Source organism: Lepidochelys kempii, chromosome 8 (genome assembly GCF_965140285.1).
Source record: "Lepidochelys kempii isolate rLepKem1 chromosome 8, rLepKem1.hap1, whole genome shotgun sequence".
NCBI classification, from domain to species: Eukaryota; Metazoa; Chordata; order Testudines; family Cheloniidae; genus Lepidochelys; species Lepidochelys kempii.
The window spans coordinates 97,547,620-97,560,099 of record NC_136387.1 but is presented as its reverse complement, the minus strand read 5'-3'; the positions used below and the strand labels follow the sequence as shown (position 1 = coordinate 97,560,099).

Here is a 12,480-nt window from a genome sequence, read left to right as displayed (position 1 = left end):
TTAGAAAAATGCATTAGCAATGGGAAGATTCTCAAGATATGATCTGCCCATGTTATTGTGAAGATTACTCCTTATGGTGTGTCTGTGTGATACTGTGTTGTGGAGCCATGATATTTTTAGTATAATGCCCACAATCACTCAGTGTTATTCCTCCTGTGAATAAAATACTCAGACATTCTGAGCCATGCCCAGAATGATCAGTCAAATGAAAAGCTGTGTACAATTAATTGGTGTGGGAAGCCATAGTAACTTCTTCCAAGCACAACAACAGGGGAATCTGCAATAACAAAGCACGTCAGACAGCTGCAGCACAAATTATATTCAATCCCAACTAGGATGGAAGCTGGCATTAAGGGAACATATGTAGTGCCAAGTGCCCTGATTCCCAGTAAGCGAGTAGGAATTGCCATAGTGGTTCATACTAATAATGTCCAGGTGAATTTAGTGCTAGTGAAAAGTTGCAAATGGAAATCTCTGGGGAATTAAATCCTCTATCTTCTCCATCAGAAGTTCAGAAAATCTAGTGGCAGTGACAGCTTCCTCACCTCTCCCCTATCAATGTGCATTAATCCTCTCTAGGGTGAGAGTGTAATTTTGTCTCTATCATCTATTCAGTTCTTGCCATCTCCACTGAGAGTGCCAGCAACAATGTCAACTGTAGTGTTGTTTTTCCCAGCATGGATGTCCGTTCATTGGGAATTGGACTGAAACAGCCATATACATTTCACATAGATCACAGAGCCATTAAGCCCACTACTGGTCAGGCTCAGTGTGTGTTGTGTGTCCTGCTCTGCACCAGATCCACAGTGTATGCAAGTCTGCTACTGCCCAGCTACAAAGGCTGGCTCTTCAGGTCAATCTGTAAAGGCTTATGTGTTTAGCTCTAGAGGTCCCTGGTTCAACCCCTAGTGTCCACCAAGATGGCAGCCATCACACCATCAGATAGTAACAACTTTCAGTTACTATTGACTCAGATTAGATTTGAACTATCAAGATACAAATCAAAGATTCTATATCTCAATTCCCAAATTATTTAGTCCCTCATGAAGTCATTATATATTACACATACATACATACCCAATAAAGCAATAGCTCTGAACTCATGTTCTGTAGCATAGATAGATATTTACTACCTTTTCATAATGTGGATTAATGTTGTACTGAACATAAACAAAAAAGCAATTTTTTTGTTTATTTCAGAACATCTATTGCTGTCTAATGTACATTGGCCAAACCGGACAGTCTCTATGCAAAAGAATCTGACATCAGGAATCATAACATTCAAAAAACCAGTAGGAGAACACTTCAACCTCTCTGGCCACTCAGTAAAAGATTTAAGGATGGCAATTTTGTAACAGAAAAGCTTCAAAAACAGACTCCAACGAGAAACTGCTGAGCTTGATTAATATGCAAACTAGATACCATTAACTTGGGTTTGAATAGAGACTGGGAGTGGCTGGGTCATTACACATATTGAATCTATTTCCCTATGCTAAGTTTCAGAGTAACAGCCGTGTTAGTCTGTATTCGCAAAAAGAAAAGGAGGACTTGTGGCACCTTAGAGACTAACCAATTTATTAGAGCATAAGCTTTCGTGAGCTACAGCTCACTTCCTCAGATGCATATCGTGGAAACTGCAGCAGGCTTTATATATACACAGAGAATATGAAACAATACCTATTCCCACCCCACTGTCCTGCTGGTAATAGCTTATCTAAAGTGATTTCCAGCACAAATCCAGGTTTTCTCACCCTCCACCCCCCCACACAAATTCACTCTCCTGCTGGTGATAGCCCATCCAAAGTGACAACTCTTTACACAATGTGCATGACAATCAAGCTGGGCTATTAGGTAGCCTGTTTCCTCTTGTTTTTTCCTACCCCCCCCCCAGATGTTCTGGTTTAACTTGGATTTTAACTTGAAGAGTGGTCAGTTTGGATGAGCTATTACCAGCAGGAGAGTGAGTTTGTGTGTGTATGGGGGTGGGGGGATGTGAGAACCTGGATTTATGCAGGAAATAGCCCAGCTTGATTGTCATGCACATTGTGTAAAGAGTTGTCACTTTGGATGGGCTATCACCAGCAGGAGAGTGAATTTGTGTGGGGGGGTGGAGGGTGAGAAAACCTGGATTTGTGCTGGAAATCACTTTAGATAAGCTATTACCAGCAGGACAGTGGGGTGGGAATAGGTATTGTTTCATATTCTCTGTGTATATATAAAGCCTGCTGCAGTTTCCACGATATGCATCTGAAGAAGTGAGCTGTAGCTCACGAAAGCTTATGCTCTAATAAATTGGTTAGTCTCTAAGGTGCCACAAGTACTCCTGTTCTTTTTCCCTATGCTAAGTATCCTCACACCTTCTTGTCAACTGTCTAAATGGGCCATCTTGATTATCACTACAAAAGTTTTTTTTCTACTGCTGATAATAGCTCATCTTAATTAATTAGCCTCTTACAGTTTGCATGGCAACTTCCACCTTCTCTGTGTGTGTGTGTATATATATATCTATATCTTCTTACTATATGTTCCATTCTATGCATTCGATGAAGTGGGCTGTAGCCCATGAAAGCTTATGCTCTCATAAATTTGTTAGTCTCTAAGGTGCCACAAGTACTCCTGTTCTTATTGCTGTCTAAAGCAAGTATGAGACAGCAAAAAGCAATGCAGAAGCTGACTGGGGCACCAGGAAAATGCCAGTATTGTGCATCTCACATGCCCACCCAATCTAATGCCTGGCTTAGAATATCCCCTATACAGAGAAAAGCCAACTTTTTTTGGGGGGGGGACCCTGTGGTTAAATTATTTACATGGGTTAATGTGAGTATGAGCTATATGGAATTCTACTAGTGTACTGCTCTGGAGGATCTATTAGTTTCCAAATAATAATATAAGACTGTGTTTAAAAAAACATTTGTAGGGTGGAAAGGTGGTCTGAATAAAAACTGACAGAATGATAGGTTTCAGAGTAACAGCCGTGTTAGTCTGTATTCGCAAAAAGAAAAGGAGTACTTGTGGCACCTTAGAGACTAACCAATTTATTTGAGCATGAGCTTTCGTGAGCTACAGCTCACTTCATCGGATGCATACCGTGGAAACTACAGCAGACTTTATATACACACAGAGAATATGAAACAATACCTCCTCCCACCCCACTGTCCTGCTGGTAACCAGCAGGAGAGTGAGTTTGTGTGTGTATGGGGGTGGGGGCGTGAGAAAACCTGGATTTGTGCTGGAAATGGCCCATCTTGATGATCACTTTAGATAAGCTATTACCAGCAGGACAGTGGGGTGGGAGGAGGTATTGTTTCATATTCTCTGTGTGTATATAAAGTCTGCTGCAGTTTCCACGGTATGCATCCGATGAAGTGAGCTGTAGCTCACGAAAGCTCATGCTCAAATAAATTGGTTAGTCTCTAAGGTGCCACAAGTACTCCTTTTCTTCTTTTGACAGAATGATGTTCTTCTAAATGTGCAAACAGATAATGAGAAACAATGGGTCTGAGAGGTGTGAATTGCCCCCATATCTCTATGGGATATTGACTCTGAACCATAATGACAAATTAAATGTCAACATAGTTAACTGCTTCACCTTTTATCACCCAGATGATTTGCATTTTTATTCTGGCTAAGATTTCAAAAGGTAGCGATGAGAGACATATATTAGGGCATTTTATACATCCCTTGAGGCTGCGCAAAGATTTTACAACAGTATTTTCTCGAGTGCTTTGTCCAGCCTAGTTTTACATGTTCTAAACAGTTGAGCCTCCACCCCTCTTCTTGAGAAACTTTCTGCAGCCTAATAGAGCTGTCACTGTTAGGCAGCTGTTCCTGTTTTATTCCAGCCTAAGTTTCCTTTCTTTATATATACTTTTGTCCAATTACTCCTAGGCTAAGGCTAAGGCTCAAAGTGAGCCAACAGAGAAGAGGGGGAAAGAAATATATCTGTCACCAGGGACGGGGAGCCATGATGGGAAGGAGAAAGAGTTAGCAGCAGCTATCAAGGGAAGGGACATGGGGATGAGTAGAGTCCTACCATTTTGACTTCTGGGTATCTGTAAATAATGATGGGGAAAGGAAGGGTTATTGTCAACTGTCAAAGCAGAATCATTTAAACTAAAGCAGGAAAACTGAATGCTAGGAAAAAACCCACACCTCTAAGTTCAAGTAGACAATGGATCAAACTGTCAAGGGAGGCTGCATTTCTGACCTCTCTGGAGATATTCAAGACAAGACTATACAAGAAGCTACTGGAGCTACAAGGAAGTTATTAAAATTATTTTGTAGTCAAGCAATTGGGGGGGGGGGGCGGAAATGGACTATATAACCCAAGAGATTCCTTCCTTTTCCTGGGACTTACAAATCTAGTAAAAATCCATGAGAAAATGTTAATCACAAGTACTGTAATCACATTTCAAAAGTGAAATATGTCTACTTTTTTCCCAAAAATCATCCAAAAATTCATCCATGTTATGGACTAGGTAATTTATTTTAAACACCCCTCACATTTAAATCATTTTTCAGTTATATAAATTTGAGTCTTAGGCACTGGAGCAACTGAAAAATAATCTTTCTTTAAATTACTCATTCTCAGGAATAAAGCTCAATCCTGGTCAGATCCTGAATGGCAAGTTTCAATCAAAAATGGATTTTTACAGCCCAGGTATGTAACCTAAAGAATAAAGTTCATGATAAAAAAGAATACCATAACCTGAAGCAAATTTTTGCAAATGATATAGTACTTTAAGGGAAACTTAGCAAAAGCAGAAAACATATGAATTGTTAACATAATTGGTAATAATTACTGCAAGCAAATGATAGTTACCAATTTAGATCTATAATCCATGAGACAGATGGAGGCTTTGCTGTGAGTGTATGAATCAAGATTGGTCACACTGTTGAACCTGTGATGTAGAAGCAAAAGGATTACAATGTATATGATAAAGATAGATAAAGAAAATATTATATAAGAATAGATCAACTGCAATAAATGGACAAGTTATACTAGGAAAACATTTCTGTATGTGGGCCTGAACCTGGTCTCATTGAAGTTAATGGAAAATTTTCCATTTATTTTAAATAAAACAGGACCAAAGGCTGAATTATAGACTCTCATATAGATATTCAGTTAATATCTATTTAGGGATACCAGTTCATAACATGATTAGACGGACACGGTCTAGGTTGTATAACCAAAAATCTGACCCTCCAGGTAAGTTCTTGACATCTGTAAGGGGAATTGTGGTATGTTTCTTGCAGACAGGCAGTGAAACAAATTGAACCAAGAAGAAAAAAACACCTTGAAACACATCCATATATATTTAACTTTGGTTTTGTACATTATCTGGGTCAAATTCTAATCCGTTACCCTGCTACGAGGACCAAATGTAGTAGGACTTGGCAAAAGTAGTTGTTACTCCACTTACAGAAGGTCTAAATATAAAATAATACCTTGAAGTCAATTGTTACAGATTTACACTAGTGGTAGTGACCAGAATTTGGCCCTCTCTCACTTCTAATTAAACCTAGAGGCCAAATTTATCTCTGATGCAACTCCGCAGGAGTAAAGGGAAAGACACCATCCCCCTAATATCTTGTTTGACTTTATACTGTACCTGTGCAGTAGGAAAACTTTTAACATGGGGGCAAATTCAGACCTGATGTAAAATGTAATGAATTTGCACCTACTTATTCCTGGTCTGAATTTGTTCCAGTTTGCCCACAGAGGCTCCCAAATCTTTATCATGACCCATGTGCTGGACAGTAGCCGCATTTAGAAAATGTGTGTTAGTACAAATCCTTGTTTCTGGATGAATTATTTCACGTTAATCTGTATTAAACTACATTTACCATTTCTTTTTTTAAAGTGTTTAACTGAAGCGGGCAGAGGGGCTGGTACTGCCACTACCTGGTTTTACTTCAGGAGTTCTCAAACTTCATTGCACCGCGACCTCCTTCTGACAACAAAAATTACTTCACGACCTCAGATAGGAGGGGAGGGCAGGAGAGGAGGCAAAGCTCAAGCCCCACCACTCTGGGCAAGGGGACCAAAGCTGAAGCTCAAGGGCTTCAACCCCAGGCAGGGGGCCTGCAACCTGAGCCCTGCCGCGCAGGACTGAAGCCCTCCAGCTTTGGTTTTGGCCCTGGGCGGTGCTCTTCAGAGCTAGGAGGGGTTTGTTAAATCACTGACTAATTTTCAAAAGTTCCAATCTAGGATCTGTTGTGAAGGGCTTTGATTTCCAGGGATGAAGTGCTATATGAGCGCTACGTATTATATCCCCGAGAATTCTCACACTGACTTTTGAGATAAAAGAGTTGCGTTACAACAGACGTTTAACCCAGAGCCCTATTGGCAGTACCTCCCAACACAGTGGGTCATAGGATTAATACTCCATTCCGATGCACAGGATAGTTCACACTGCTTAGTTACACTCAGGTCACATTTGAGGGTTTTTCTTCACAATCATGAGGTCTCGAAACTTTCAGTTGAAAAAACCACTGAAAACTGGGATTCTGACCTCATCATGTGACTGAAGCCTTAGGCATGGGTTTATAATGCCTAGGCCTTAATCCAGCCTTGGGTGGAGGGTGTCTTTAAAGGGTAGACTGCTCCCTACCCAGCAATTTCCCAGGGGTGGGGATCTAGACTGGAGCTACATTAGTGTGACATCTCCTGGCCTCAGCCGTTGGTGTCATGTTGTTGTTGTCATGCCTTGTTGTCAGACATGTCAAAGGTAGAAATCATACCTGGAGTTGAATTTTACTTGTTTGCATGGTGCAATATCCAGCTGTTGAATAGATTATTTTATTATATTATTATAATCTAAGGTGTATTTGAGTTAGTTTCACAAATATCCCTTTGTAAGAATCCTTTGTATATTTGGAAGAGCAATAACTTTTCTTTAGTAGGGTATAATTTGAGAAATTATATATTTTTGCTGCATTATCCCAGTCTGATACAGTCACATGTGCTAACCACATTTTCCATCAGCGATGACAACAGAAATCACACAACGTGTAAAAAAAGTCATTCAGAAGTGTGTTTCAAGAAGTAGTATGGTGAATAGACAAGCAGAGACAAAACCCAAAAATTGCAAAGAATGGACTAATGGGGGATTATTTTTTTACATTTGGAATTATCATGGGGTTACAACATATATACTTTTGGCCATCTGATTATGAAAGGTTGGCTTGTAGGATCATCCCTCAGGACTTTTGCGGAATGTATCTCTTCTCTAACTAACACAGCAAGGGTTCCAACATCTTGCGCTACAATCTGAGATCTTCATCATTGAACTGACCTGTAGCATAGCCTGAAAGGCTTTTAAACTGTACAATATGTCCTATCACTAAGTGGTGCAAAGAAACAGTATTAAATACTGACCCCGTGCACTATCATTGGCCCTTCTGACAGGGAATTATCTTGGGTGAAACAGTCTAGAAGAATGGCTGTTTCTAACACTGAACAGTTTGTACTCAAGGGTATGGACAGATGTTCAGTGTATATAGTGAACGAGAATCCTCTTAAAATACTACTTCTTCTAGAAGGCATGGAGTTAAACTTTTCACAAAGGCCAATGGGACTTGAGAGGACTTTTGAAAATGCTACTCTTGAGCAAAAGGCACGTATTTCAAGAGTCCCATCCTATGATGTATTAAATGCTAAAAACAAGAACTACATTAATCTCCTGCACCACTCTGCATCTCCATGACATGCTAACCTACTGCTTTTGAGGTGAACTGTTAATTAGTTTTGTCTTCTGAGATGAGTCTTACTCTATGGACTGATCAGCACTAAACACACCAATCACAAACATGCAAGGACAATAAAATTATACTCCCCTTTTATACAGACTGGAAAACTTGGGCACAGAGAAATTATAGGTCTTGTTGAAAATCATACAGCAAGCCAATGACAGGATGAGAATAGAAGTCCAGGAATCCTGACACCTCCCATACTCGATTAGTCCCCAAATATATAATATAATACCCCCCAAATATAGGGGATGAATAAGTCTCACTGCTTGATACAAAAGATCAAATATTTCCTGACACTGGGCGATGATGACTCAACTCAATTACAGTGAATTGAACAAGCTTTTGAAAACATGCATTGAGTACCCTGGGACTCTGGCCACAGTATACATTTTTTTTTTAAAGGGCAGGGTTATCGTTTAATACCGGCTTTTACTGACTAATGTTGAGAAATGTCCCAAAATATTTAATACCATAATTTCTAAGCCTGAACTATTTAAAGAAAATCTGATGGACAATCACAACACAACAGCCTACTTCACAACATGAACAATCAATTGACCTGAATGTTATGAAATCCCACCTAAAATGGCAATTGCCTTGCTACTGAGTACACTGCATATTAACAGACAGTATTCTACAAGGACTGTGATGCCTGAAAGAAGGTATGCCTTGGAAGCAGGAGGAGGAACTATGGCTGTGTTACTAAGAACTAAAGCACCATGTGGCATCAGTTCATCACAATTTAGTACTAATACGTTTTCAAGCAAAGAGTGCAGTACAGCTTTGTCAAAATTACAAGACAAACTTGATTATAAAATTGGATTACCTGACAATTACATTAATCTGCTTTAAATCATTATTATAAATTGCCCTAGTATAAAAGCCTCTTAAAGACAGCGATTACTCCAAGGTCAGGGTAAATACATATACTGCACCTTACATGGTAATGAGCCTCAATAACTATAAAGAGGAGAAAGGCTTGTTTAATTTCCTGCACATAGAGGTATATAGGTCTGATCTTGCGCCATTGGAATCCAGTGGCAAAACTCCCATTGAATTTTTGGATGCAGGATCAGGCCTCTGAGCCAAGGGGGCTGAGCCTCCTCCACTCTTATGAAATTCAGTGGATTTGAGACTATGTTGCCCTCCCAAAAGGTGCTCAGTACCTTGCAGAACTGGGCCTTATTTGTTAATTTTATCCAGAAGAGAACTAGAAGATTTGTTCTAATTTTAGTGTGACATTGCCTTTGATCCTACAGGAAATAATATTGGCATCAGACATGACATGATAACATGATGGTGGTATACATGGGTGAAAAAACTTGAAAAATAGCGGCTTTGTTGCATTTTGATTTGTTGCATTTGATTGCATTTGATTTGTTGCATGTCTCCAATACAGGTGATTAGCTGGACCGGGTGAAATGGCAGCTGCACAAGAAAACTGGTAGTTTCTCAGTTCATTTGTGTAGGCCGGTAGATCATGAAGTGAAGCTTCAGTAGCCACCCCATAGTTAAAGCTGAAGTTGCTTCCCATTGTAAACCCAGTTTTCAAACTCAGTTGTCTGGAAATGAACAGTTAAAGAGATCCATACTCTTCCCTACTATCTATAAATTCTTCTTCACTTTATCATCCTCCATGCTTTCCATCATCCATCCAAGCGTAACTTTCTTCCCTTGTTTGGCTCAGTAACGCAAAAATGTTGCTGGATGCCTACTGCTGATTTTTATGTATGTATATTAAATGCAAAGATTTTGAAAGGAATATAGTTCCAGAGTGCATTTAGCCATGGCAGAGTGCCATACATTTTTTTGATCAAATGGTTGGCAGAATAGAAGAGTATTTTTATGAACAGAATTGGAATGATTGATCTGTTTTGTTTTATACAGTCTGCTGATTACATGCTGTTGCAGATTAATGTGCAGATACAGAGAGTTTACAAGTTTTTATTTTTAACTGTATTGTGTAATGGTGTACATACATATGTTTTGTAGCGAATAATAATAATCCTATTAGTGCAACAGTGAGAGAAAGTCTATTCCTCTCAAACAGGAAAAATGATTTTACATCTCTTAGTAGTTTGATGTTTTTCACTTCTGCATTTTTTGAAAATTTTAGGGGGGACGTTAAGATTGGACAAGAGTGAAAATCATGTGGCATGACAGAAATTGCTGAACGATTACACAGCAATGGGAAAGCAGTTAAGTGAGCTCTTAACTATTTGTTTCCTGACTTTCCAATATTTGGAATTTTTTGAAGTATATTATTTCAGCCTTCACTCTTTTTTCCATTTCGGAATACAATTTTTTCCATTTTGGAATATAAATACACTATTTTTTCTACATCACTTTTGAGATTTCCCCCTTAATACTATAAGTATTACAGAATATTATAAATAGTCCAATCCCACAGTCCCTAATCAGGCAAAATTTCCTCTGACTTCAATAGAAATTTTGCTTGCAGTAAGGACTACAGGACTAAATCTAAAGATTAATTTTAAATATAGAACTGATCAAGCAATATCTGTAAAAAAAATTTGCAAGTCATCCTAGCTGTATTTATTCCAATTCATCAGTCACCATGACTCTAAGGATTCTTTAAAGAATTATATATTTTTTTTATTTTTAATTCAGTACATTGTATTGTGTTACATTATTCCCAGACTACCCCTTTGTTTACGATTTATAACTTCAAAAATGCTCACCTGGGTTTTAAACTTGGCATAGAAATTCTCAGCCCAAAGGATGTGTCATTGACACAATGTATGGTGTTAATCCTTCTCGAACCTACTTTCAATCAGCACCATAGCACATTGGGATTGATAACAGGGGCATCATCCAGGTGTACCAAATCTCAGTGCTTCTCCATACACATCACAACATCTCTATAGCATGGGTTAAAACAGAAGCACAAGGTAGTGACATTGGTACCCTTGGATTTCCTTTCACTCCTTCCTTTCCCCATTCTCTCTTTATAACTGTTTCAAAATGAAGCAAATTAATTTTAAAATGGGGGGAAATCAGGTTTACAGTAGAAGGCAAGTAAGCAAGGAAAGTCAGAGTTAGAGCAGACACTTCTTTAATTCATCCTTCATTTAGCCCCAAATGGTGGATCTCTCTCTCTCAAACAAACACACACACACAGAGTAACGCTGCACAATCCCAAAACCTGGCACCATATAGCGGGTTTCTAAACTGCTTTTCCTTTTGATAAAATAACTCAGACTTTACTCTTAATCCTGCTCAAAGTCTACACTCTAGTATTTGTTATCTGCATTATTAGTAGTACATTTTCACCGTATCAAGATAAAGCCTTCTTTTATAGGAATGGGGCAGTCTCCATATACGTCTAATACAGTGATTGCTTTTCTGTAGGAAAGCAACTAAGTACAGTGTGGACACTACCAGACAAATAATAATAGTACCTGAAGAACGGGAAATACACAGGGTCCGCGTTAAATTAAAAATTGTCCCGAGGCAGAGAGAGCGAGGAGGCAGGAGGAGGCTACATAACCTCCTTTCAGAACTCTGGAAGTTAAATCACACTCTTCTTTTCAGCTCTGTTCGAATACACACAGCGGCTGCCAGGAGTCACTGGGGATTTTTAGCCATTCGGTTCAGAAAAGGGGTCAGTGGCAGCAAACAGCGCGTTGGCTTCAGTTCTCCAGGGTCCCAGCGCCTCCTGCAGCAGAGAGCCCCGGGGGGCTTCGCACTCCGCAGTCCTGCTGCGGGGCGGTGGCAGCTTTGGAAGCGTCTCGTCGTTTCGCAGGGGCCGGTGCCCCAGGTTTGAAATACACCCAGCACCTCCAGGCCATGCCCGAGCCCGCTGACCATGCCAGGCTGCCTGGAGGGGCTGGGAGCTGCCGGGAGGGTTCCAGCCTCGCCCCAGCTCTGCGCCCAGAGGAGCGGATGGGATTCTCCGGCGCCCCCAGCTTCGGAGGACCCGGGGAAAGTTGGAGCAGCCCGGCCAGCCGCGATCGCTCTTACCTTGGGCGCAGGGGTGCAGCCTCAGAGGGGGCAGGAGCACAGCGACCCGGCGGGGCGGAGGCACCAGCCAGCGCCGTGCAGGGCTCCCCGGCGCTGCGTGAAGCTGAGCTGAGCAGAGGCTCCCGGCGGCTCCTGCCCAGGCCGAGAGCCGGACCACCTGGGACGGCCCTGAGGGCGGAGCTAGGGGCGCTGGAGGCGGCTGCAGCCGCCTGCCCTCCCCGCTGGGCGGCAGCTCACGGGGGGGGGCGCTGCTGCTGGGTCCCCCGCGCGGAGCCGCCAGCTGCGCTGCTGCGGGAAACCCAGCGCGGGGACCCGGGCGCAGCCCGCAGGTACGGGCAGGGGCAGGGCCAGACTCTGCGCTCAGCCGCACCTGTGCGCGCGCACCCACCCCGGGTGCACCCCGCTACACCTGTGCGCGCGCACCCACCCCGGGTACACCCCGCTACACCTGTGCGCGCGCACCCACCCCGGGTGCACCCCGCTACACCTGTGCGCGCGCACCCACCCCGGGTACACCCCGCTACACCTGTGCACGCGCACCCACCCCGGGTACACCCCGCTACACCGGTGCGCGCACCCACCCCCGGGTACACCCCGCTACACCTGTGCGCGCGCACCCACCCCCGGGTACACCCCGCTACACCTGTGCGCGCGCACCCACCCCGGGTACACCCCGCTACACCTGTGCGCGCGCACCCACCCCCCGGGTACACCCCGCTACACCTGTGCGCGCGCACCCAC

The 12,480-nt window shown here is 42.2% G+C and overlaps 1 protein-coding gene across 4 annotated transcripts in view; it reads right to left on the bottom strand.

Annotated features, from left to right (window-relative positions):
* RAB3B (RAB3B, member RAS oncogene family) overlaps positions 1–12,112 on the bottom strand; it is a 133,709-nt gene extending 121,597 nt beyond the window's left edge. Inside the window, exons 1-3 of one of the 4 annotated variants that reach the window (XM_073357743.2) lie at positions 11,740–12,112; positions 10,458–10,637; positions 4,823–4,901 (exon numbers count right to left, since the gene is read on the bottom strand). In XM_073357743.2, the coding sequence (XP_073213844.1) occupies positions 4,823–4,901; positions 10,458–10,477 (99 nt within the window). In that variant the 5' untranslated portion in view covers positions 10,478–10,637; positions 11,740–12,112. Of the gene's footprint in view, positions 1–4,822; positions 4,902–10,457; positions 10,638–11,177; positions 11,476–11,739 lie in introns of those variants that run through there. The other 3 variants (XM_073357745.2, XM_073357746.2, XM_073357747.2) reach the window with 3 other exon arrangements.
* Between the last annotated feature and the right edge of the window lie 368 nt (positions 12,113–12,480).